The 27,822-nt window shown below is 34.9% G+C and overlaps 1 protein-coding gene across 3 annotated transcripts; it reads left to right on the top strand.

The window, feature by feature from the left end:
- The first annotated feature begins 256 nt into the window (after positions 1–256).
- On the top strand, positions 257–27,607 carry POC5 (POC5 centriolar protein). Of its 3 annotated transcripts, none has more exons than XM_039857263.1 (12): positions 257–394; positions 3,748–3,843; positions 6,065–6,206; positions 8,133–8,216; positions 9,581–9,786; positions 11,184–11,360; positions 12,983–13,087; positions 14,895–15,074; positions 16,194–16,347; positions 19,490–19,755; positions 23,594–23,770; positions 27,229–27,607. In XM_039857263.1, the coding sequence occupies exons 2-12, from the start codon at positions 3,760–3,762 to the stop codon at positions 27,370–27,372; spliced, it is 1,719 nt and encodes a 572-aa protein (XP_039713197.1). In that variant the 5' UTR covers positions 257–394; positions 3,748–3,759; the 3' UTR covers positions 27,373–27,607. The 3 variants fall into 3 exon arrangements, with proteins under 3 accessions (XP_039713197.1, XP_039713195.1, XP_039713196.1); XM_039857261.1 differs by having other exon boundaries at positions 8,130–8,216; XM_039857262.1 differs by lacking the exon at positions 257–394 and adding an exon at positions 498–625 and having other exon boundaries at positions 8,130–8,216.
- Positions 27,608–27,822: the final 215 nt, after the last annotated feature.

The raw sequence follows: 27,822 nt of genomic DNA, 5'->3' as shown, positions 1-27,822 counted from the left end.
CCCTGCCCAGGAGCCCCTAACCAGATCTAGTTCCAGGGTCGCCTCCGGCTCTGCAGCGGTAAAAGGAACTGAGCACGCGCTCCCAACCTCGGGGAGGGGCTCTGTACGACACCGCCCGCCTCCCGCCCGCCGGCGCAGAGGACAGGGCTTTCCTTAAGGAACCTAATTCCGGCTTCTCCCCGCTGCGGCCCAGAACCCCGCCCCGGCCTTCGGACCAATCAAAGGGCAGGTTGCTGAAGCTCGGAGCCAATGCCCAGGGCCGTCCTTTATCCCTCTCTGCAGTTTGAAACTGTCAGGTTGCTGCTAAGGTAGCCGCTGTGCTCGCTGTTGTTTCAGCTGCGACGCGGCGAGAAGACGCGAACCGAGGAGTCGGGGTTCGTGGAGAACCGCGACGGTGGGTAGCGGTGCTGCGGGCCGACCCCCCACCCCTGGCAGAGGCAGTGGAGTGGGAGTTAAAATGCGTTGGACGGGACTTCCGCCCCCGGGCTTGTACAGGACCAGGCTGGGAGCATCTTCCCCGAGACACGGGCCTTTCAGCTGTTCTGCGGAGAGGCGAGGTCCAGACGTTTTCCTCTCCGAGGCGTCCGGGAAGAGGGCAGGAGTGAGGGGTGCCTGAAGTGTAGAGGTTACTATCGCCATAGGTTCTGGTCACTTAAAATGTAAGGGGGGAAATAACCATGTCTAACGCTTTTTTGTTTTTAAATATGAATTTGATTAAAACAAGGGTGGGTAGGAAGGTGATCAAAGAGAACTTGTAGCCCATTGCTTACTTGCACCTGACATAAGGTGGGGCTGGTGCGCCCCTTATCCTCCCTTGTCTGCGGCAGGGATCGGTGAAGGGGGCTGGGACGTCACCCTGCTGCCATCCTACACGTTAATTCACTCTTTCTCTGCCTCTTAGGAGTTACATTTGAGTTCCCGGACCCCTCTTTCCTTATCTTATCAGCCAGGCAGTTACCAATACGTACCTTGATTTTTCTGGCAATAGAGAAGCACTCGGAACTTTTTATCTCGTGGTTTCTGATATTATGGGTTAGAGAATTCTAAAAATTTAGTGAACTGATGCACATCCGCCATCCATTAAAGCAAGCTTCATTTTCCTTGTTTCCGAACCTAGAAGCAGTAAGAAAAATGCTACTGTTGTAGACTTTCAAATCAACTGTCATACCTTGTTGGCATCAAAGCAGGGCAGGTGGAAGATTTATAGCATATTTTCCAAAAGTACAATAGCAGTTTTGTGTTTGCAGTATCTATATTCAGAAACTTTTTAATGTCCAACCATACCTTTCAGCTCATTTGTTTTTTGAATAATCAGCCCAACCCCAGCCCCACTTCTATAGCTAACTGGTCAGCAAACACATCCTAAAGGAACGAGTGAATAAAAGTAGAAATGGACCAAGTTAACACTGGTAGATTTGAAGTCCCATGAAGCAGCCACTCTTGCTGCAGATGTATGGGTTTATTTTATCCTCCCTAATTGGCTTAACTAAAGACAGTCATGCTGAGATTTAGTTATCCTGTGAGTCCCAACCTATGTTGCTATTCTGATATCACACTTTTCTCTGTATTTGCCTTTTCTACATCAATTTCTTCATCTCTCACTTATTTTTCAGCCCACTGTGATTGAGACTTTCCACTGAAATTGTTCAGGCAAATATCATAGCAACCTCCTGATTGCCAAATTCAAGGACTCTATCCAGTTCTCATTCTTCTTTGGCATCTGACTGACTACTCCATTCTCCAAGCTTTTGTGATGCTATTCTTTTCGATAGTTCTACTGACTTGACTTCCTTTTCAGTGTTTTTTGCTGGCTTTAAATATTAGTGGTTCTGGTTTTAACCTTCTTCTCACTATGGTAGTGGCCTTAACTTTATTAGGGTTATAGTCCTCTGAACACATATTGGAGGCTAAGGATCCTCTTCCTAGAAAAAGACACATGTGCATTTATACTAAAAATACTGCATACATTTTGAGTGTATGAACTTCAGAATAGGTTATCTCCCTTTTTCAGCATTTCCCATTATGCTAATGATTCCTCAAACTGTATCTCCAACCTAAAGCTCCAATGCAGGGCTCCCACATTGCTTAACTCCAGGCAGCACCATTCACATTGTAATCATTGTGAACTACAGTTCTTGGAGTAGTACACAGCATAATAGGTGTAGCCATACGACTGCATACCTGCAGCTTCACCTGAGTGCCTCACAGGAACCCAAAACATCTGATATTGAACCCATTGTTCTTCCTCCCAACCTGCTCACCTTCCTATATTTCTTGCCTTGGTGAGTGGCACCGTCATCTACCTAGTCACTCAAGCTAGATGTCTGGAAACCATCAACAATTCGTCCCTTTAACCCCTTAATCAATTATTGATCATGATCTCTCATTCCCACTGCCATAACACAACTGTCTCAGAGTCTTACCCTCCAGCCACTTACTTCCCTTTGCTGCCTCCTGGATTCAGGTCCTCTTTTATGTCTCCTGGATTACTGCTGGAGAGAACACTTACCTCTTGGACTACTGCAGTCAGCTCTCAATTGTTCTTTTCAGGACCCCAACTCTCCAATCCATACTGAAAGTTGCCAGAGTGATCTTTCTAAAAGACAAGCATGATCTGGTTATCACTTGTTCAAAATATTTTAATAACTTCTCTAAAATAAACAGCAAACTATTTAACATGACACAATCACGATCTTCCATGATCCATCTATTCCTAATGTGCCTGTTTCATCCTTAGCCAAGCCTCGCTTTGCACCTTTTGCTTCAGCTTTAAAACTACTTAAGTTCCTGGCATGCATGTCCATGCCTCTGTGTCTTTGCTTAGCATAGACATTGCCTAGCATATCCTGATATCTTTTATCTGTCTTTCGGGTTTCAGCAGGGTCATATTCTCTATTAAAACTTTCTCTGGCTCCATTCCCACTTGTTTACACCCTCGCAATCTCACCCCATGAAAAATGGCAAGTCCTACTTCCCTTCTTTGTACCTCTGTTATTTTAGGGTCCAACAACACTTTTTTTTCATCAGTCATTTATATTAATATAAATCAGTCATTTATATTAAATCAGTCATTTAATATAAATATCAGTCATGTTAATATATAATGATAAATGTCTTGTTTTACATATCGTGAAGTCCTTGAGGATGGACTCTTCATCTTACTTTCTCACCGTGTATGTAACTGATGTTCAGATAGTTTGAATACTTACTACTTGAATTTTAAATAAATTAGTTGTTACTAAAAGTACTTTTATTTTTTTATTTTTGGTTAAGACTTTCAATAATTTTTCTATGTGTGTATAAGAATCTGTTGTTTTGTATAGACTTGCTTTTCTTTAAAATAATATTCTCAAAAGGTAAGTTTCCTGAGCAGAGTATTTACACAAATTGTTCATTCTCCTTGGTTCAGTATCTTCAAAGAAAGTGCACAGCATCCAGGCTGTCACACATTGTTGAATAACAGTGAAGACAGTCTGTTTTCAACAGCCCCACTGCCTCCATTTTTCTTTAACTTTTCATATATTGTTCTCATCTCTTTTACTACCTTATAAATTAACTAATATGGAGAACTGAGTCTTTATTTTTTCTTGCCCCGTAATTTTGTCTATGGGCGCTCAATACGTTGAATGATTTTAACATATCACATGATTATTATTTACAAGTTAGAATGATGTTCCACAGACATATGAAATATTTTAGTTTAAATATTGAGGGGAAAAACTAAAGTTAGCTTCTACTGTTTTATAGTATTTGTGCAGAATGTCATCAGATGAGGAGAAATGCTCACTTCCAGTTATGCAGAATGACTCTGACCAAGGCAGTTCTGTCTCTTCAGCTCTTCAGGTAGGAAGACGTGTAAATTTGTCATGACTAAATTTATTTTCAACAATATGAGGAAAAACTAGGGATACATATTTCACCAGTTCATTCCATTTACATTTATAATTTTAACGTGTATGTAATGTATGATGTATATCAAATGATATCAAACTTTGGGAATTATTTTACTAACTTAAGAAATACCTTACATTGTTTCAACCTTTCAGAAAATAATCACGAGCTGTTCAAAAGCACTTTTTGCACAAAGGCTTCAATCAGCACAGTGAGAGAAGCTGAAAATCTCAAGAAATATTTTTTTCTTGAAATTTTCTCATTGTAGCTATCTCTTATGAATGCTGCTTTCACTTTAATGCAAATTAATACAATATCAAACTGTCCAAAGTTCTGGAGTCCTAGGTTCCCTAGTGTTCTACTCTAGGTTTGAGTTGCTGTTGCCACAGCATTTAACACATTCTGCTGCCCAGCAGCTCTGGACAGTGACAGATAAATTAACTACAGAAGGTATGATTTTTACATGAAATTATTTTCAATTTCCTTTATTTCTGAATGCTTTATCATCAAAAATATGGATTCAGATTTCTAGAGTAGATTTTGAGAGAATACTGACATGATATATCTTGAATTTTATAGTTATGTCACTTAAGAGGAAAAAAGCTAGATATTATCTTACGTTGAGTAAATTCTTATTGGCACTGTATAATACGAGAAAAGCTTTAGGACAGTAATTTGTGAAACTGATGTGTTCCTTTATTGAAATTACAGATTTTGAAATTGGGAAGCTATTTTAAAAATATCTGAATATTTACTAAGATAAAAGTAGTACGAAATTGTGACATGTTTCATTCTTGCCCTCCCTTTGGATGGTACCTCTCCCACATAGTGCTATCTTTTTAGGTGATAGTGTTTTCCTGCAGCCTTCATCTCTGCCTTATCCAAACTTCTCAATATCACAAGTATAAATTTTTGTGATATAACTCATTTATACTTGTGATATTGTGATTTATAATGAGAAATATATACATATTTGGTCTTCATCCCTGTTTCTGGCACAGAGCTCCTAAAACTGTTGGAATTTTTTAAGTAATGAGAGTAATAAAGTTGTCTTTTGTTATGAGGTGACTTTTGGACCCTCACTTAAAGATGAGTGCTGGTTGCCAGAGGAACCAACCATGTGATTAGAGGATAGGAAATTTCAGTCCCACCCACCCCAACCCCCGACCTTTGGGGACAGGAGAGGGGCCAGAGATTGAATTCAATCACCAGTGGTCATGATTTAATCAATCAATGCTATGTAATGGAGCCTCCATAGAAACCCAAAAAAGAGAGTTCAGAAAGCTTCTGTGTTGGTAAACCCATAGAGGTGCTGGATGATCGGCATACTGCGAGAGAGCATGGAAGCTCCACGCCTTTCCCACACCTTGCCCTATGCATCTCATCTATCTGGTGGTTCCTCAGTTATATCCTTTTATAATAAACCAGTAAGCTACTAAGTAAAATGTTTCTCTGAGTTCTGTGAACCACTTTAGCAAATTAATTGAACCTATGGAGAGGGATGTTTGGAACCTGCAATCCATAGCTGGTCTATCAGAAACACAGGTGACAGTTTGTTTCGGGGTAGGGGGGCAGTCTTGTAGGACTAAGCCCTTTACCTGTGTAATCTGTTGCAAACTCTGGTGGATAGTGTCAAAAGTGAGTTGAATTGTAGGACACCCAGCTAGTGTCCAAGAATTGCTTGTTGGTGGTGGGGGAAAAACCCACACATTGTAACTATTGGGTCCAAAACCCTTTCATACTAAAATATAAACATTGCAAAAGATCTCAGTTGTCATTTCATCAGGAAACAAAGCTTTACATAAATAAATTTTAACAAAAGAATAAATTTCTAGAGTAGAATTTAAAAGAAGGAGGGGGAAGAATCTCCTAGACATGTCAGAGATTATTTTATGTTATTGGTTACCTGCTTAGAATGTCAGCCCAGCTAAAATTCTGTTTATTAGTAACCTTCAACTTGTGACCCAACTGGTTCTTGACTACAGTTGAAATCTGCACATGTTCCATCATTGAAAACATTTCAAAATATAAATACCAAAAATGATGTTTAAAATAATATAAAATAGCTGTACAATTTTATATATAGTAACTATGTAAAACTTTTGTTGTTCTTTTGCCTGAGTGTCCATTGTGACAGTGTTATAAAACATTATTTATTATTGGCTTCTCATAGGAAGAGTATGAGGAACTGCTTCGTTATGCTATAGTGACTCCAAATATTGAATTAGGTACTTCACAGCCATCTCATTCTAAGGAAGAAGCGGTGCCAGATGTTAGATTTCCAATTATAATTGATGATATTCTTCATAATCAAGGTTATGTATATTTTTAAAGCTATTTCTTAATTTCAGATGTTATTTGAGCTTATTAATGCTATTGACTTATATGATTGTGAAAATGCTTCTCTAGTGATTCTTCTCAATAGTGCATCACTATTATCTGGGGAGACTTTTTATATTTTAATATTTTATTCTTGGACAGCTAGATTTGTATTTGAACTTTGACTATTTTATGGAAAGTAATAAAGTTAAAGCAACACTGTAGCCGTTGCATGTCTCTTAGTGGAGTATGTTGCATCTCTGCACTTGTTCCAATGGTTGTATGCCAGGATTATCTTGGAAACTAAATGCCCAAGTCCCCAAATTAAAGATGATCCATAGGTAGCCCTCATGGTTTATGAACCATGTGCTGAGACTTTGTCAGCAGTATTTATACGGACATGGAAGATTGTTTGGATTATCACTACAAAGGTGAACTCTTTTTTGGACTATATCAGTGACAGAATTGAGAGCTAATACAAACCAGGGTGTATGTTGATAGATGAGTGAAAGGTGGGAAAAAGGAGGATAAAGCTCCTTTTACCTATCTGTTCCTTGTTAGTAAAACACAAGATTCCAAACAGCTCACTCTAAATTAGTATTCTTTCAAAGGGCACAGAAAGCCCTTCTAAAACAGTCCTGATCATGGGCATTTATCAATAGGTGTAACTCTAAAGATCCTTCCTTGAAGGCACATGACACAGCCTATTTAGAATCAACAGGCTCCTGGATTTCTAGTAATTCGCAGCTCTAGGGTCTGCTGTCCCTCTCCCTCTGTAGACGTAGAGTTTTCATTGCTTCTCCATCTTCGGCCTACTATATTGGATCAACAAAATAGACCACAATCTTAAAATACATAAATTTATTCTACCATTAAACATTCTAACACTAAACATTTTATACCCAAATTTTATTGATCTTCAAGAAATATGACCCTTGGATTTATTCATTCTACATCAGTAATCTTGACCATGTTTTGAGTACACTGGTACCTCAACATGGAGTTCCTATGAGCAAAGCCAAACAAAGTGCTGCATACTCTCTTACAAGTGAAAATAGGCAATCTGTGTGTTAGCCCTCTAAACCTCTACCCTTAAGCTGGTTGCCAAAAGCTTATTTTCTTTACCTTTGGCTACAGTACTGCTGTACTGTTGTTCCCAGTGACACAACACAAGAGTCCTTTCTTCACCCCAACTCTACAACTTTTCAAGGTCATAACTTGGAATTTAAGACCCCTGCTCTTTTCTAGCATGTAAGATGGTATTTGTTTGTTTATGCTCTGCATTTACCAAAAAAGATTTGAGATCTAAGCATACAGCATGCAGCGAATTTAGATATCCTGATTCACACATAGACTTGGTTAGAATAGACCATCCCATTGTACATTTATCATCCCATTCTCTTTGCTCTTGGTATTGCCATTGCTGGGTATAAGTGGGGTGTGTCAGAGTTGGCAAAGTTATTCTTGTGAGGTTTTTCCCAGTTTCCTTTTTGACACGTATTGAGGTGGAAATAAGGAAGTTCCTGTTTTGGGGGAATCAGTGTTACTTTAGTTTCACTGTATTTAGTGAAAAGCAGCAGGCCCCAGAAAACGCCCAGTGTTGTAAGATAACATAGCCCTAAGTTCTAATGTCATTCATCCATTGATTCTCTTAGTGTGAATTAAATGCCATAGTAGACTGAATTCTCTTTGATCCATATTCGGTGGGTGAAATGGAGCTTATTAATGATAACAGTAAGACTTTTTTTGTTTCAGATTTTTTCTTTGTTTTTGTTCTTTGTTTTAATGTTCCTATATCCCCAGCATGTTGTATTTTCTTTGTTCTAAAATCTTATATACCTCAACCTTCTTAATTAGGTGTGTATGATTAGACATTTTAAGAGTGCTTTGTTTTAATTTTAAAGAACACTTCTTTTCAGCAGGAAATAGCCCTATAGTAAGAGAAACAAGAACAGAAGTTGGTAAAGGATGTGATTTAAGTGTTTCGAGTCATTCAAAGACAGAAGGTATGCCTTTTCCTTATCTTGTTTTTATTAATATACAACATTTTGTAGTTTCATGAATATTATCTGTGTAATAAGAGGAATAATTTAAACATGTTTCTCATTGGCAGGATTTTAAAATGCTATTGTTTCTAATACGTTAAGTGATGTTATTTAAAATAATTTCATAACATTCCAAAATACTATAATTAAGACAAACAGATTTATATATTATAGTGTATGATATTCTTTCTTAAATCTGCTAGTTTAGAGAACAAATATTTTTAAAGATTTAATGGGATATCAGATAGTCTGGCCAGTTTAAATTTTTTCATAAACTAATGTATTATTTCCCAACTTTCAGGCATTTGTGTACCAACTTACTGATTTTTGTCCTATCTTTATGCCACCTATTCTATCATTTAATGATTTTTCCTTTTGCAAAAACTTCTTGAAAGATTTACTTTTAAGTAACAAGTTCTATAGTAGATTTCTCTTTGATTGATTTAGTAAGGAAGAGAGAAAAGCTCTTCAGTCTTAATTATAGGACCCTCATGACAAAAGTAAGATATATGAGAAATAATGATGAATCGTCTCTAATTCCAACATTTATGTGTGATAAAATAGAAACTTTTGTATTTTGTCCTTTTTAAAGGTAGATATCAGTTCTCTTTCTAGCTCTAGCTCTCACCTTCATTCCCCCTGCCTCATATTTATGGGCAGGGAATGGGAGTTTATATATATATATGTGTGTGTGTGTGCATACCTATCTATAGACATATGTATATTTCTCACCTATATGTTGAAGGCAAACAAGGGTGCATTACAGTTGAGTATCTGATAAACTAAATTACTAGTCTTTTTCTACTGATAGTGTTGAAATTTAGTAGTGTTAAAACCCATTCTAGTGTTTTATATAAAGTAATAATGTTCTATATACAGCCACTCTGATCTTGGTCAATTATTTAACCCTTTCTGAACTTCAGTTTCCTTATCAGTAAAGTGGAGATAATAATACCTATTTCTTAGGGTAGCAGGTATTATGAGAGCTAATCTTTATAACATTTTTATTACAAGAACATACAAAGCACTTAGTAAATGTTAAGATGATATAGATGATAATAGTTTCAGCTCAGGCTGGACCTAGATGACCATCCTTGTTTGGGTAGAGGAGGAAGGTATAAGGGGTACCTCAAGCTGGTCAGTCCTAAATCAGTGACAATACTGAAATTAGAAATAGTAGGATTAAGTACACTGAAAAGTCATTCTCTGCATTATATATATTCTCAGCTTCCATAGTAACCAACCTCTTCTAGCCTTGCAAAGTAACTCCTCACCAGTTTGGGTTATCAGTTTGCCTTGACCACTACAACTTTTTTTTATTCTAGGGTTGTCACCAGTGTCATCACCAAGGAAGCCTTCTCACCCGGTCATGGATTTTTTCAGTTCAAATCTTTTAGATGACTCTTCCTCACCAAGGTCTAATTCTAGTCATGCAGGTGTCCATGAAATACTTATGAGTGATTTTCTTATTTCTAATGAAAACCTTCAAAAGGTGGAAAATGTACTTGATCTTTGGAGTTCAGGTCTTAAGGTATTACAGTTCAATTAGTATAACAGCTTTGCTCTTAATTCTACTGTTTATTCTTCTTTTCCTTGAATTAAAAGCTTTTAAAAAAAAAAATCTTTGGTTTTATGAGATCCAATATCTTAAATCTGTGCTTCTCAGTCTTTAACATCCATACAAATCACCTGCGGATCCTGTTGAACAGCTTCTTATTCAGTGTTGGTGAGAGCCCGAGATTATGCATTTCTAACGAGCTCCCAGGTGATGCCATAAGTTCAGAAACTGTACTTTGAATAGAAAGGTTTTAAATAGTTGCTGGGACAGCTCTGCACGTTCCACTGAATTTCTCATATGTTTTGAAAGACTCAACCTGTGTGTGACTGAGACACTCATTGAACCTTTACCATATCATAGCTCTAACGGAAATGTCTCCTTTTACATGAAGCACAAAATCTAGTTTTAGCAACGTACACTCATTTTATAGCTGCTATTATAGTGGCCACAACGTGTAACTAATAAACCTATAAAAATTGAATCTTATTTTGGTGATGTTAGTGGTCATTAAGTAAAACAAAGTATTACAGAAATGGCAGGGATTTTTTGCTGTTTATAATTGAGAAAATGACCATTTTTCTGAAATACCATTTTAGAAAACAAAGCTAAGTGTTCACACGTATCGAGAAATTATGGTCATAAGAGTTTTGTAGTATCTATATTTCTGTTATTTGAACCTTAAATTCTAGAAATAATCTTTCAGTATATTTTCTACCATTATTCCCTCATGGAAAAGTTTTCATACTTCTAATCATGATGTAAAGTCAATTGGGGCAGTGTACCAACAACCATTTAAATTGTTCTATGTTCAGTTAACTATATTGTTATCTAATTTTTGATAACATGATTATTTGTTTTTTTTACTTACGCCAGTCAGTAGGGTGAAAAGGGATCAGACTTAGCAACTTGTTGTAAAGTGGCCATTGTGATCAATGCTTTGGGGGAAGAAAGCATCAACTCCCAATATGGCTTCCAGTATCCACCTCTGTCTAAATAACTTCCCAGTCCTGTGGCTCAGCCTAGGCCATAATCCTGCATTTCTTTTTTCCTATTCCACTTTAATATGGACATTTAAGTCCATATTGAATAAACAAAGGATGTGTTTATTAGTGAATAAGGCCTAAAATTCTTTTAATTGACAAGATTTCATACAGAGTAACTTAAAATAGGAAAAAATTTATATCCTTAGTATGGTGAATGTGAATTAAGAAGAGCTGTGATTGTTGAACCTGCAAATGTTTTCATTAGTGATTTTTAAAAATAGCTCTTATATTGATTGCTTGTTCTGATTTTTTTAAAATGTTTTTTCATTTCAGTGTGATTTTAAGAAACAATATTAAGGGGAAAACATCAGTATATTTATTTTTCAGACAAACATCATATCTGAACTAACTAAATGGAGACTTAATTTTATTGACTGGCACCATATGGAAATGAAAAAAGAGAAAGAAAAACATGCAGCACATCTAAAACAGCTATGCGATCAGATCAACAGCTTGAAGGAGCTGCAGAGAGCCTATGAAATTTCCATTGGGAGAAAAGATGAGGTCTTTGTATTTTCTTTTTAACTGAGATTCAGTAAATGTCTTGCTAGGTAATAGATGCCAGAAACTAATTATTTAGGTCATACAAGACACAAAGAGAAGATCACTTCAAAACTGGTAGTAAAGTAGGTGCATAGTTATACGATTTATTCTTCCTATTGAACATACCATTTTATCTTTGCAATCCATCTTTGATGTACTTGAAGTTGTAAGAGTGCATGCTGAATGTGGGAACACTAGTTTTTTCTTCTCAATCTTCTTTTCCTAACTTTCTTTAAGAGAACATTAGGGAACCAGCATTACCCACATTTTAAACCATCCTTTTAGGGGTCATTTTAAAAGTATCTCACCTTCTATCTGTGATATGTCTATATTCACTGATGAAGTCTTTTCTTTTATCAATAAATAGCGACAGCACCTTTTATTTCACTTTCTGTTAGCCTGTTAAGAACTTGAGAGTAAGGTTCAGGTCTGCGCTGATTTTGTGCCTCCCGATAGCACCTTGAACAAAGCAAATGGGCAACAAATGTATGGTTGCCCCCAGGCTGGTGGCTTTCAGAAAAGGAGGACTCCTATCAGACACCTCAGCTACTTGTCTGCAAATGCAGCACTCACTGTTTTAATGAACTAGATAAAGAGTATGGTTTTCTTTTAAAATATACATTTCTTTTGGTATTGCAAGGTGTAATATAAAATTGAACATTTTTCATAGTTGACTTTTTTGAAACAATAGATATTGTCAGTCATGCTCTCTGTTACCCTCAAAACTCGGTCCTAAGGTTTTTAAATATTTAAGTTTTTAATTTCAAAGTGTCACAAAAAGAGTGTACATATATGTACACTTTTTAAAAAACAAAGTGAACAGCCATGTGCCACCACACAGCTTAAGAAATAGAATGTTTCTTAAAATGTATCTTAGAATATGTGTTCTTTTCCACTTTTGAAAATTATTTTTAAAAGAACCAGAATATCTCTTGGTAAATGTGTGCAATTTACTAAATCTCTTTTTAATGTGGCCATTTTTAGATATATATTCCAGTTACTCAGTTCTTCATGAGAGAATATTATCTTAGGATTTAAAAGCCTTTATGGATTTTTTTTTTAAAGAATAAAAATAATATCACTGAAGAAGTATATCAAAGTATACCATTATTTGCTTTTATGAGTTTGTTGAATCCAGAAAATCATTGAACAGTTGCTGAGAAATTTCTAACCCAAGATACTAACGCTGTTTAGGGACTAGAAAGTTATTTAAAACCTGGATCCTGCCCTCAAATCTACTCAATAAGACTTTTTGTGTATGTAGCAAAACTTTCAAATGTGTGGTCGTTTTTCTTGAATTAAACGTCAATGACCATATTAATTTTCATAAACATTTTTTGGCGATTACCAAAATACACATAATGAGATTTCTTTCCTCTTTTGTTCCCCTTCATTCACTGATTTGTAATGTATTCACGAGGGGAAGTTTTTTGGTCTTTTTAAAGATAATAATGAGGTTAACTGAATGAATGTAGTAGTGACCCATAGGTATTCCCTCTAGCATTTTTTGATATTTAATAAAATTACTTTACCAGTTGATGTTATTGTAACATCACAATAATTGTGTTCATTTCTGTTTATAGGTGATTTCTAGCTTGTCTCATGCCATAGGCAAGCAAAAGGAAAGGATAGAGTTGATGAGAACCTTCTTCCACTGGCGAATTGGCCATGTCAAATCCAGACAGGACGTAAGTGTAAAAACGAAAAGACAATTGACAGATATTAGACTTTTGAACTCAAAAATATTTAGGATCACATATTAGAATCTCTTGTTAAAGTCAAAGATTTGTTTTCTAATAAGTCAAAATGAATTTACAATTTATTGGTGCTCTTATGTCAAAGGAATTTGATTGCGGTATAGTTTAGGAGAAAAAAATACCTCTTGTATTTTATAGACCTATTGATTTATCGTTTCCTACTTCACAGTAGGTTAATAAGGATTGTACCCAAGTTATAAATGCCCTGGTAATGGAACCCCTTTAACAAATTTGACCTCAGATGTAATTATGTGGAGAAAGAATTTATAATCTTTAACATATCACATGATTTCTATATTGTTTCTACTTCTAAAATGCCTTCATAAAGAGGCAGTACTATATTTATATATTATAAAACTGTGTAAATGTTTGTTGTTTAGACTTGCCTTAAAGTGAGTTAAAGCCATGTCTGTGTAGCTTTTTTATTTTTTTATAAATTTAAATGCACTTAGACTTTTATTTATTTATTTTTTATTTTTTTATTTTTTTGACGCCTACGGCACCTGGTATTCCTGAGTGGTCTCCCATCCAAGTACTAAGCAGGCCCAACCCTGCTTAGCTTCCAAGATCAATGAGATCGGGCACGTTCTCATGCCCGATGACATGGCCGTAGACTCTGTGTAGCTTTTTCAAAGTTATCCTTAGCTTGTATATAATTTAAACTTGAATATTATTTATTTTAATTAAAAGCTGAAGTATATCAGATACATATAAACTGAGAATAATAAATTATTGTATCAATAGCGGAAAAGTATGAATATTTATATATTCCCACAAGAAGACAGAGTATAGAGACTTAAGAGTGTAGAGGATGGATATATACAAATTTTTTTTCCATGTAATGCTCATGTGAGCCATGGAGTGATCTCTATGCACTTACTTATAAGAGATTAATATTTAAGGAAAAGGCTGTTACTCTAATGGGATAGGTTATCTCTTTAAAAATACTCCCTACTACTTTCATTTTTTAAAATAGATTAAATCTGCATTAATTGTACTGAAAAGAGCTATTTAAAATGAGTATACCATATTTTGAAAGTTATTTATTAAGTGACATGAGACTATAGTATGTTTAAATCTTAGCTGAAATAGTTGAGGCTGCTATGACTTTTTGAACAGCTTTCCCCATTTAAGAAAATTGAAAATTGGAACTACATCTTTAAAAGAATTTAAATTCACTGATAAAAGAATTGTTCCTATTTGGATCAATTTGGCTCTATATATGATGGCAAAGTATGTAAATTAAGTTAATCTTACTTATGATGGTGGCCACCAAGCCGAAGAAAAAGCAGTGCCATCTGAAGCCACAGCCACCATCCCTTTCTGCCTTCCAGCCACTCTCCGTTGCTCTCCTGGTCCTGCTTTCAGCTGAAAGGTCATACAAATTCAGAACTAAGATAGCAAGTGGCAAGTTACTCATTTTCTTTCATTTGTTTTTTGTTTTTTGTTTTCCCCCCCTAACTTGATTAGTTATATAAAGCAATGATATAATGGATAAGAGAGTTTAGGCTCTGGAATGAGGCAAGACTGGCTTTTCCTTTTCTGCTTGTGTGACCTGGGCAGGTTACTTAACCTCTCTAAGCCTCTTCTCCTATTTGCAGATAAGAATACGATTACACAGGATTAAATGATAATGTATGTACACTGTTCACCACAGTGTTCGTTATATTTCTTCTTATTATTGTCAGTGTATTTGCCAGTTCACTGTGTTTTGAGGTTGTATCTTACTTTCTTTTAGGTTTATGAAAGTAAACTAGCTGACCAGTACTTCCAGAGAACTTTACTGAAGAAAGTCTGGAGAGGCTGGCGTTCCATAGTACAAAAGCAGTGGAAAGATGTGGTGGAACGAGCTTGTCAAGCAAGAGCCGAAGAAGTTTGTGTCCAGATTTCCAATGATTATGAAGCCAAAGTTGCTGTGGTAAATTTTTTTTTTAAATTTTCACTTTCCTTTAGTAAAATTAAAAAGATGGGTAGCATCACTCACTATTAGGCAGAATAACCCATTTCTCCAATTCCATTTAATGCAGTGTAGCTTCACATGAGCCTGTTTGACTGAAAGAACAACACTAAAGTCAGACTTAGAGACGCATTTATTCTTTCAAATAGTTATAACTCTGGCCTCCAAACTTGTGTTGGATCTCTTGTATGTACACTTCTCTTGAAAATGTATACTTTCTTATGCTTCTTCTTTTGGCTTTTATTTAGCAGAGATAAAGACCAACCAAAAATGTTTATCTTCATGTTAATTTAAATAAACCTTGTTCTTATAAGGTTGATATGAAGCATTTGTATATAAATTGGAATTATTTTCTCATTGACTTTTAATAATAAAATTAATGTTGTTTCCATGGGAAAACATTTGAGACTCAAAGTGAAATAAAAACCATACTGAAGAATACAGTAGGCCTCTTGAAATTGAATACTAAAAGGAAAAAAATATTTCATCATTATCGTACTAAGTTCTTAAGTTAAAAATCAGTTTCATAAGATAATTTTCTCCAATTCAAAATGACATGCAAAAATGGAGTCCTTTTAGATGTGGTCTATGGGAAAGGATGCTTTACCTAATGTCACTTTGCATTTTATATGCTGTAGTAACATTGAGTTTTTTAAAATTCTGTTAATATTGCAGGCATTTGTTTTTGTTTTTGTTTTTGTTTTTTCCTGAAGGGGTGAGGGCTGTCTGTGGCTCTTAATGTATTTTGTTTAATATTCTACCTAAAAGTTTTATGGTAAGAAATGACATATCTTTTTGTATAATTAAAACACATCAGCAACCTTTAGTGGGACTTGTATAAAATTCCTCTTATGTGAACTTTGACTTTATGGTTAGGGATGATAATGGTTTGTCAATGGAGACAATAGAGGTAAGATGCACCTTTTAAAATAAATTGAAACATAGCAGAAGAGGTGTGTGATAAAGTATTTTTAGTGTTTCACATAAAGGTAACTTCACAGTTTGTCTATTTTTAACAATAAATATTATTCTTCCTTGTATTTCAAATATTTTTCTTTTTTAAAATTCTCCTTATTTTAGTTATCTGGAGCTTTGGAAAATGCAAAAGCTGAGATCCAAAGAATGCAACATGAAAAAGAGCACTTTGAAGATTCCATGAAGAAAGCTTTCATGCGGGGTGTATGTGCATTAAATCTTGAAGCCATGACTATATTTCAAAACAGAAGTGATACAGGTTGGTATTTACTTAAGATTCTCTGCCTATTTTCAAAAAAGATTTGTGATCTCAGTGATTGGTTGGTATGGGCTGTAGTACTAAGTTTCTGCAATAGATGTCTCATCCAGGCACTGTATTTTTAGTTTCATAGTGTTGTATCCAGTTTTAAATTTGTCATGAAAATTCACTCACTCGTGGTTGCTTATGGTACTTTAGACCTGAGAAGGTAAACTGTCACCTCTTAAGTATTTAGGCTCAGTGTTACAGTAATGCTTTGAATGTATAACATCTGTAAGGCTCTTTAATTATTCATAATGCCTTTAAGTGTGAAATTTCTATTTTTTTTTCTAGGTAGCTAAATTCCTTGGGCTATTTTGTTGATTAAATATTTCTCATCTAGGCATAGTTTCTCATTTTTAAAAAAATTGCTTATTTTCCAGTTTAAGAGAAGCCTCAACTAAAAGTAATTTTCAATAGTTAGAAATATAGGACTTCCAAAGAAGTTAAAAAAAAAATCTGATTTCAAGAGAAGTCCATGTATTGGCTGGGATCTGAGTGGTTTGTGTCTGAGTTTCATCAGCATGGCTTAGAAGAGCACATGACTAGAATCCTTTGCCACCAATTTACAAAGAAGCCAATTTTCCTTATTGGGTTTTAGTTTTCTTCTCTGAACAAAGAATAATATAAACCTTCTTTACCGGCTTAATAGGAGGTTCTTTTGAGAATGCAGTGAAATATACTTGAAAACACTTTAAAAGACAAAAAGTACTTTAACTTGTAAGATGATAGTATGATATAATTACTGTAGTCTTAATTCAAGTCAGCCTCCCATGTTTCATGCAAATACATGAACATTTTTACAGTATTCCCTTATATTAAATCTTGTTTGAGACTCACGGTTAATTTATCAATGAGATAGTTTCATTTTATAATATCATTAACACGATTTCATTCCAGTGATTAACTTCTCTGTGCTTGGCCTGCCCTCGTGTTAAAGCATCAACAACATTTATTATTTAAATCAGGCATGTTGTGGATGGTAGTGAGCTAAGGCAAATTGTTTTCTCTCTGAAACAGTTGAGGTATGTGGCCCATATGTAGATTAGAGACTTAGAATCATAGAATCTCAAGGCTAAATAGTTTATTTTGTTGATTCTCCAACGTATGTTTGATTTCTCCAATAAATGGTCTTTTAATTAAGTATCAGTGCTGAAAACAAACTTACCACCTCCAATGATAGAATTGTCTGCTTTCAGTTCTAATCATGAGCAAGTTATAATTTTTAAATTGAAGAATTCAATTATCTACTTAGAAGAGATATCGGGTTCCACAAATAAGATGACAAATAATTATTATTAGTACTTCTTACATTTAATTACAAGAAACCTGTTTCTTATTACCTGCTTTAAAAGGTTATGAATTAACTTAGGATAGAGTGTTTTACCACCTTAATAAATTGACCGTCTCAAATTTTAAATTCAAATACAGCTATGTCTCCGACAGGCAAATATTCATAACAGGTTCTGAAGAAAATGTATTCTGATAACTAGCCAACGTGATTTGTTTTGCTCCTGTTGCTTTTACATATACTGTCATCTGCAGCTAATGGCAAGTTCTGAGAACCCAGCTGTGTTTGAGTGGTCTTGTGCTTTGTTTATAACAATGAGAGATACCGATGACAGGAATGGTAAGACACACACAAAGCAATAGTTAGTGGAGCTACCAGAGGCAAAAGTGCCATGTAATCCAATAGGTATTTCCTTTTTGATGTTTCAGTTTTGTGGCATTTTAATAACAGTTATTTAAATTTTTTTTGATTCTCACAAGAAAAAAACTACATCTGGTCCCCTTTCTTAAAACAATTGCTTTTTATAATGCAGTTTTTAATAATGCGATATTCTTAATGTACCTGTTGTCTTATTAGAACATAACAAATATCTGATTTTTTTACTTGTCCTGATTCTCTGCTGTTTGTTACCTGCAGTGCATCTCATGTTGTGAAATATTTTAAATCTTATAGATTGTAAATTAGAAATTTCTATGAAGGAGACAAAATGTAACAATAAAAATGGCTTTTAAAATGGTACCTGCCAATTAGAAAAATCCTTCACAACTGGAAAAATGTATCCCAGTCAAAGTGAGAATAATTAAAACTTACAGTTATCTGACAAACAGGAACTGAGTGCATCAGCCCACATTAGTGAGAGTTGTTCATCTGCCTCTCTTCCAAGGAGTCCTATGGTCAGAACGGAGCTGTGTACTGGTCCCACATCTGATACGAAGTCTGCCACCCACCTAAAAAGAGACAGAATAATTTTCTGTCAAAAACATGTTAAAACTCAGTGTGTGTGTGTGTATGTGGGTTGATTTCAAAGCAAAAGCTGTATTTTATATGGAATTAGTCCCTTTCATCGAATGATTTTAATGAAATTAATTTGTGTAAGTTCTATCTTACATAGTCTAAGAAGATAAGAAAAGGACTTACACAGAAGTCCAAATTTCTAGATGGAAAGAGAACAACATTTAAACATAGGATTACATACTCTATTTAGATATTCTAAAATAGGACTGAATTCTGAAACCCTCACCCCAGTGTTTGGTACCACATAGCTATAGTCTTAAGGGAAATTCTAACCAAATTCTAATACTAGGAGGGAAATATCCAAAATAGAACCCTTTCTCCTAGCTTCCAGAAGCTGATGTTATTCACTCCTTTGATGTAAGATTAGGTTCTATTTTGAGAGAAGGTTACTATTTGTGTGTCACTAAAATCAATTAAGTGTGCAAATATGCTCTTAATTCACGACATATAATTAACCTGAGAGAGCTCATTTCTTTTACAATGTCAAAATTTGCTTATTGATTTATTATTGTTTGCTGAAAAATCAAAAATGAAAATACATTGTTTTTGTTAGGATAGGGGCAATGGATGGAATGAGACGGTATGGTGATATAAAATTATTCTAAAGATCTAAATACTAGGCCATTTATCAGGATAGTTGTATGAAATAATGCAAAAGGACATAAATCCTTGGGCTCAATGAGACCATAATATTGTAATGGTTCTGTTAAGACCAAATTATAGCTATTATGTATTTTTTATTGTTGGGATAAAAGAAATCTTGGGAGAATTTTAATGAAATTAATTTGTGATTTATAGGAACAGACTTCACAAATAATAAAAAGGAAGAGTATGGTCCTGGTGTTCAAGGAAAAGAACATTCTGCTCATTTGGATCCTTCGGCTATTCCAATGCCCTCAGCAGAACCATCCCTACCAGGAGCAGCCACGGGAGTGACCAGCACTGCTGGTTTTCCTTCTGCTTCCATCACTTCTGCCGGGGCTGCTACCGCTTCCTCTGTCCACTTTCCTATTTCTGCTCCTCTTGGTGCTGGATCTACATCTACTGCTGCACCAGAAGAAATGGTTAGTGCAGTTCATGCGGGTGCCTGCATTGGGAAAAGGGTTCCCAACTTGTTTGTATATTGAATATTTTGAACTCAGAACATAGTTTCTCATGAAGAAAAAAGCCCATATCATATTTAGGCCAAGTCACAGAAAATATTTAATATACAAAGTGGCTAAGACATTAATTTGTGTAAGTTCTACTGAAAGAAAGTTCTACTCTCTTAAAAGTAAAAAAGGTCATTTGGAGCATCCTGAAAAAAAAGAAAAAGTTCTATTACAGTAGTGATAACGAACAAAAATAAAGAACTTTTTCATTTTACATTTTTCAAAATAGATGTAATTAAGAGTTTTTTTGTTTGTTTGTTTGTTGAAGGAAACTGGTGGGTATTTTCAAGGGCTTAGGAGATTAATGGCTCTTTTGTATATTTTCTATTCAACTATAGCTTTCCCTTTTCCTGGATGCAGACATATCATTAACAATACTCTGTACTTGACTTGATTACGTTTTAACTTTTAATTCATAATTGGAATGAAGCTAAGTATAGTTTTTCCTAGAGTCAGTATTAGAGAAGTGCATAGTGGAGGAGAGTACTGAATAGGGATGGAGTAATTGTGTAAGAACTTGCCTGCAGTGAAATTCATCAAGCTATTAATATGGAAAGAGTTAACCATCAAAGCACATCATGGTTCTGACTCCTTGGCCTCCTGTTGTTAAACCTGTATGCTTCAGTGTTTCTCAGGAGAGAACTGCATAGGGATACAAGCCAAACTTATCAGACTCACCTCTGCAGGGCTTTTTAAAAACAAAACAAAACAGTATACTCTTCTCCTTGGCAAAAAAGTATATACAGTTCAATAAAGGTCCTGAGATTGTTCTGATTTACTTGTCTCCCTAACCATTTACATGAGGAGAAGATGATGGCAGAATAGACTTTAGGTCTTACAGTTTCACTGGCAGGCCATTAGAAGGTGCCGTCACTGAGTCAACCAGACAATTGGTCATCTTTAGTATTCCAGCTGTCTTAAATTTCTGCCTTTTGGAAACTACTAACTTTGGGGAAAAATATGTTGAGATCTGCTGTTTATCATATTTGCTCTTAATTCACAGAGGTTCAAAAATGTAGCTGTTAAGAGAAAATTGAATGTGTGAGGAAGTTTTGACTTAGAAAAAGACACTAAAATTCAGCCCTGAAATATGTTTAGCTGTGTTTTTCATGGTTATACATTTTAAAGTGTGATCCTATACAGATCTCATTTAAATAAACACAGTATTTGTTAAAATCTAGTCTCATTCATGTCGCATATTCAGATAACATACACAAGAGCTAGATTTTTCAAAATTCCCTTCTTAAAATATGACTATATAATTTATACATCTGCATTTATATATAAACCTGAAAATGCATGGAAGAACTGAATGAATGAGTATGCTTACCACTCTTTTGTTATTAACTTTTGAAAACAGTTTGATCACCTGAGATAATTTCAAAGTCTTTGAAACATAAAAACATAATATCATGTAGGCAACCTTTCTTCTACCTATCCAACTACATCCTTCTCCTTCAGAAACATACACATTCAATTTTATTTACATAAGTACAGCCTTCAGGGCCGGGGAAAAAGAGGAATCACTAGTCAATCAATCTGTAAGTGTAATGGTAGTTTTCTTCTTTCCTTAGATAATTACAATACTCAGATTCCTCTCAATATATCCTCTTGTTTTTAAAAAGAACCACATAACTAAAGTAGGAACAAATATATTAGTTGGATAACTTACCTAATGTGAAGCTATCATTGTTAGGAACAGGAAAAGAAGAGAGATTTGTAGTCCAGGCCTGGTTATCTTTCTCTCCATTTTAATCACAGAGGCTTCCTGTGAACATTCAAAACTTTTTCCAGTCTTCCCGGTATTTCCAGTAGCTAAAGGGAGGTGTGTGCAGAAGGTAAACTGCAGAGATTTGGGAAGCAAATAACTGGAGAAAGGTGTATTACCATTCTAGTGAAATAATATCTTTATCTGTAAAATTCTTTCCTTTCCATATATATCTCCATTATGTGAAATAAAATATCAGAATTTCATGGTGGGAAACATTTTTCAAAAAATACATTAGGCAGTTGTACAAGCAAATATATTGACATTCACATGGTTGAACAATAGATGGCACTTTACTTTTTTCTAACCTCATTTGGAATAATTGCGAGATTTTAGTTAGATCATATCAATAGATGCAGAAAAAGCCTTTGACAAGATACAGCATCCATTTATGATCAAAACACTTAACAAAATCGGTATAGAGGGAAAGTACCTTAACATAATAAAGGCCATATATGACAAACCCTCAGCCAACATTATATTTAATGGTGAAAAACTAAAAACCTTCCCTCTAAGATCAGGAACAAGGCAAGGCTGTCCACTATCGGCACTGTTATTCAATATAACATTGGAGGTCCTAGCAAGAGCAGTCAGGCAAGAGAAAGATATAAAAGGCATCCAGATAGGAGACGAAGTCTAACTGTCACTATTTGCGGATGACATCATTCTCTATATAGAAAACCCTAAAGACTCTACAAGAACACTACTAGAAACAATAAGCAAACACAGATTTTTAAATTAGTAAAGTTTCTCATCTAACATTCTTTTTCATCTGAATGGAAAAAGAGAGTATCATTAGGCAGCTGGTCCTGCTTTTCCATTTTGTAAATGAGGAGATTGAGGCTTAGAGTAACTTGCTTGTGGCCACAGTAACAGAACTGGAACTCAGACTTTGACAGTCTGGCTTCAGAGCCCTCTACTCTGAACTAATAATCTGCGTTATCTCCATATCAGATATCAAGATACAAATATTGGGGTTTTTAATATGTTTTTAATATGTCATTTTCTTTTTTTCTTATTCCTTTTGATTTTTGCCCAGCTAATGTAATTAGTTGACAGTGAGCAGAAAATGAGTACATGACTGTGTTACTCCTGATGTAAATATAATTTTTCTGGAGTATTGTCTAGTAGTAAGCAACAATAGCTGTAAAAGCTGGCATTACCCTTTGATCTGATCATCCAGTTTTTGCAATATATTCTAAACTCTCAAAAGGGGAATCTTTTTTTATAAAAATTGGTATATATTATAGAAAAGGAACTGAGACAATTAGATAAACTGTAATTTGTTGCTATAAAAACCTCTCAGAAATTATAGCAGGTCTCTGTTCATGGGGGAAAAGTATATTACCAAAGCAATAAGATGGCAGAACACAAAAGCATATATGTAATGGTAATATTAATTATGCATAAGGATCAAAAGAGGTCATAAAACAGAAGAATGGTGCCAAGAGTTAGGGATGGTGGGGCAAGGGAGATGAGTGTAACTAAAGGGTAGCATGAGGGAGATCTTTATGGTGATGGAATAGTTCTGTATCTTGATTGCCATGATAGTTATAGGAATCCACACATGTGATAAAATGACATAGATCTATACCCAGGCATTATACCATTGTCAGTTTCCTGGTTTTGATATCATACTTACACTATAATTATAAAAAATGTAATCATTTCCAGAAATTGGGTAAAGAATACACAGACCTCACTATACTATCTTTGTAACTCAGTATGAATCTATATTATTTCAAAATAAAAAGTTTTTAAAAATTTCATGAAGTCCTGTAAAATAGATGGTACACCAAGGTTAAAGGGATACTTTGGGGTGTTTGGTTTTTACATTTTTTATTTTTCCATGTTAAAGTTGGTTGAATATACAGTTATTTTAAATGTCCATATATTTTCTTCATAAGTTATAGAACCAAAAGTACTATAAATTTTGTCATGGATTTTCTATCATCTAGATATTTCTTTGATTTTTTTTTTTAGTATGTGCCAAGAGTTGTGACATCTGCACAACAGAAAGCTGGAAGAACAATTACAGCCCGGATCACAGGGAGATGTGATTTTGCTTCAAAAAATAAAATTAATAGCAGTTTAGCTATAATGGGAGTTTCTCCTCCCATGAGCTCAGTTGTTGTGGAAAAACATCATCCGGTCACAATCGTGAGTCCATATTTAATAACGTTTTGTCAAAAAATCTTTTTCCTGAGAGTTTATAGACTAACAAGCACTCAAATGGAATGTTGAGAAGATCAACATTCATGATGACTAGTTCTTATTCTGCCTTTTAATGTTATAGTCTTTATATACTTAATTTATCATACCTGCTCTAAATCCGCCTTTCCTCTTTTAGGAAATCAATTTCAGAAACATTTTTTCTTTTCAACAGTGTAAAAATTATTAGATAACAGAAAGTAAGCCAGTGTGTTTGTGGCCAGAAGGGTAAAATATATGAGCGATTTCTCATTAATTTAAAAAAGTTAACTAGTTGTTCATGTAGCAAATTTTGATTACAAGAAATGCTTCCCTATTAGTTTTTAGTCTTCTTTTTTTTTTTAAGTCTTCTTCCCCCTTTTCGGTACAATTGTTAGCATATTTCTAGTTTGGAAAAAAATTCAGATTGTGATAAATTCATATGACATAAAGGAAAGTACATGGAAGTTAAGCAAAATAAACAGAAAAACCTAAATTAGTGCCCCAGTTTTGCAACTTATTGCCTTTGTGATTATATACTAAACAAGTAAAATATTTGAGCCTCCATTTTCTCTGCATAAAATGGGAGTGATAAGAGTACTTAGCTCCTAGAGTTTATTGTCAAGAGTTCAGGATTAAATGAGATAATGTGAAAATTAAATGAGATGTATAAAAGTACTTTGTAAACTGTAAAATCACAAACAAATTTTACTTAATAAAAATTACCAGAGAAGGATACAGGGATACCTCTTCATTATTTCTTACAACCACATATAATCAGCAATTATCTCAGAAAGTTTAAAAGTTACAAGAATATATCCTCAAAGAGAAATAAGGGTTGATTTTAAAAGAGAATGCCCTCTTTATAAATTCTCAATATTAGGCAACATTCCTGCCTACTGAGTATGTCAAAATGTTAGCAAAAAAGATATTTGGAATGATTTTAAACCCCTTTCTTGTTACTAAGGATTACCTTGACCTTCATAAACTGGACAGACTCTGAAAGTCCTTAGATGACTTCTCTATATATCTTTTAAAATGTGAGATATCAAAAAAGATGAAATGAACTAATTTCTATTTTTATCAGCACTTATGATGTATATAAACCGGTAGAGAGAGAGACTGTCTACTTGTAAGATGAAGGGTTAGAGGGAACACACATGTGTTTGTTTTTAATTTACACAACCTTTTGTTTTTGGACTAATGATGGAAATTCGTATTTTATGGAAGAAAAATCAGGGAATTAAAGACTTACAATCCCTCTTTCTAATATTTATCTCCCAAACTGCCCTTTGCTTATTCAGCATATATAGTACCGTTCCAGTAATTGGCCATGAATTAGCCAGCCATAAACTCCCATTATTACCTAATTTGGATTATGTGACAGACACAATGGCAGTCCTTAGTAGGATTTTTTCATTTTCCCCAGGAATCAAGATCTAGCACTACCAGAAACAGTTATTACTATTAAACCAGTAATCATATCTCTGACACTGTAGCCCCATCTGCTGGATAATTGCTTGCTCCTAGTGCTTCTTCATTCTCCGCTAGATTTTGTAGATCATGACACCAGTGGTAACGTGACTCTATTTCTACAGTTCCTCTTGTCCATCCTACCCAAGGGTCAGATTAGGTGGTTAGCAACTAAAATTTCAGACTAGTTACAAGATGATCTCCCATTTGTAGTAATTACCCAGTTATTTATGTACAAAGAAATATATAAAACACTTTAAGGAGATTATTTTTCCATTTCTTTAAAGAAGAGCTCTTATTCTTAAAGCAGAATTTGAAACGAAGACCTGCATAGCTGTATGATAGAGCTTTTGAAATACATAGTGAATGTTTTGGTCAAATATATATAATTTTACTTCAAGTATTTTTTTTTTAAACTCACCACTGATTTATTAGAGTCATTTTAATTTCCCAAAGAGATTTATGTAATTCATTGTATAACTCATACTGGACAATAAGAGGACATATCTAAAAGAAATGAATTTGCACAAAAATGTCAACTCAGATTTGGACTGGAGAAATTGAAGTCCCATTACTTCTACCCAGGGACTCCTATTCACAGTTTCAGAAATACACAACTGCTCTGAACTGGGAGACCTGGAAATCAAGGAGAGCTAAGAAGAAAACCACAGGAATATGGGGATGATATAATTCAGTGAGGCTTTGATCACAGTTTGAGCATCTGCTTTAGCCAGTGGGAACACTTCTGGCTATGCAGACACCATACATACCATTACTAAACAGTATTTCTTATCTTCGGATGGCAGAAGCTCTGCAATGTTCATTTGCCACCAGGTCCTAGGTAGCCTGGATCTCAGTGGGTTTCCTTGACAAACTTTGGTATTCCCTGTAAGGAAATTTTCTGACAAACAGCACATGTTTGTATTACTTACTGAATTATTTGGCCCTTACACAGGACTGGTATGATTCTAAGATTTTCAATATATTTGTTTTGTTTGAATGATAGTGCTGGTTAAATGGCATGAAAAGCCATGCATGCGTACAATTGGAGTTCAGGAATAATACTTGAAATATCTTAAAGTTGACTCTTCTAAGTGGAAGACCCTAATCGGAATCTACATGTGCTAGTCAGTGACAAGGACTGAGAACTTGCCTAGATAACAAATCCTGTTGCTGCCAACTAAGAAGCTGTAACATGTATAGTACAGGAAAGCCTTATACTTGTACACATATGTAGATATGTAATATGCACTTATGTACATAATGTGAACTTACATATTACATGTACAGATGAAGGCAGATGTGCCCTGACTTTAAAGCTTCAGTGCTCATGTCTAAGATGTTCCTCTGAATTCAGAATTAACACTCATGTCTGCCCCTCAACACGTGTCATCGGCGTCTAGTTGTTTCTCTGTTTAGAAAGTTATGGTCCATATTAAGGGACCATGTGTGACTGTAAAAAGTTTAGTCAGCTCCCAGGTGAACCAGGTGAAATATGAGAGACCTGCTTTACTCTGGTTTGAAGCAAGGACCAGACTGGGCTCTTCAGGGCTTCTCACATATTCCCCAGGATTAGACTCCACATATTAACAGCCAGGAAGGAGGGGAGGGTTGGGGCAGACCCTTCTTCCAGACACCAAAGTCTCTTTCTGTATACAAGACTCCATCCCCTCACGTCCCCCTTGAGGAATGAATACTCTCGTGGTTCTTTTTGTGCTCCTCTGGAAGACATCTTTGGTATAAATTGTGGGTATTGAGTACATCGGTCTAACTGGGTATGAGCTCCTTACAGAAAAGGACCACATTTTGTTTGTTTTAATGGCTGCTTCACCCAATTCATTGTTTGTATCCACTGATGCTTAGCGAATGTTTGTTGAGTTAAATTATAGATGATGAAATGATATTTAATATGTGTAATTTGATGGGATTATTAAAGCAGATTTTTATCTTTTCAGCAAACCATTCCTCAAGCTGCTGCAGCCAGATATCCCCGGACCATTCATCCTGAAAGTACTACCTCGGCTTCCAGATCTCTCGGGACCAGATCAGCTCACACTCCGTCTCTCACAAGCATTCATTCTATAAAAGTGGTTGACTAGAATGAATACATTCATATGAAGATCTTTTAATTCCTCTGGTTTTACCAAGGATTAGAAGTCTTTAGTTTTTAAATTTTCCATATTTTTAGAACATAATGGATATATCATGTTCATCTTTTCAAAATTACAAAAGACTTTTTCAAGCCATACCATCCTTTGTAACTATATGTAGGATTATTTTAATGTTATTTTTTAATTTAAGTAATTAAGTAAAACTTTTTTAAATTAAAAAAGATACTGGACTCTTTTTTTAATAGATTCAGCCTATGGCTGATTATATCATCAAAGTATATAAATCCTGTTTTCTCTACATTATTCCAAAAGGCTAAATCATTTCCAATGTTACTGAGTAAACTTTAAGAGAGTTTATTTTTAAAACTATTAAAACTAATAGAAACTAAGATGTTTTTAAGTTAAAAAGATAAACACCACAAGTAATATTGATATTTT

Source organism: Pteropus medius, unplaced genomic scaffold (assembly GCF_902729225.1).
Source record: "Pteropus medius unplaced genomic scaffold, Ma_sr-lr_union100, whole genome shotgun sequence".
NCBI lineage: Eukaryota > Metazoa > Chordata > Mammalia > Chiroptera > Pteropodidae > Pteropus > Pteropus medius.
The sequence above is the reverse complement of the archived record's forward strand: the minus strand, read 5'-3'. Positions and strand labels throughout refer to the sequence as shown.

Excerpts from the sequence above, each read along its gene's own strand:
- POC5 (XM_039857261.1), top strand. The coding sequence starts at position 3,760 with ATGTCATCAGATGAGGAGAAATGCTCACTTCCAGTTATGCAGAATGAC. Across the intron at positions 11,361-12,982 it reads CCATTGGGAGAAAAGATGAG|GTGATTTCTAGCTTGTCTCA; the intron begins GTCTTTGTATTT and ends TTCTGTTTATAG. Across the intron at positions 23,771-27,228 it reads AACATCATCCGGTCACAATC|CAAACCATTCCTCAAGCTGC; the intron begins GTGAGTCCATAT and ends TTATCTTTTCAG.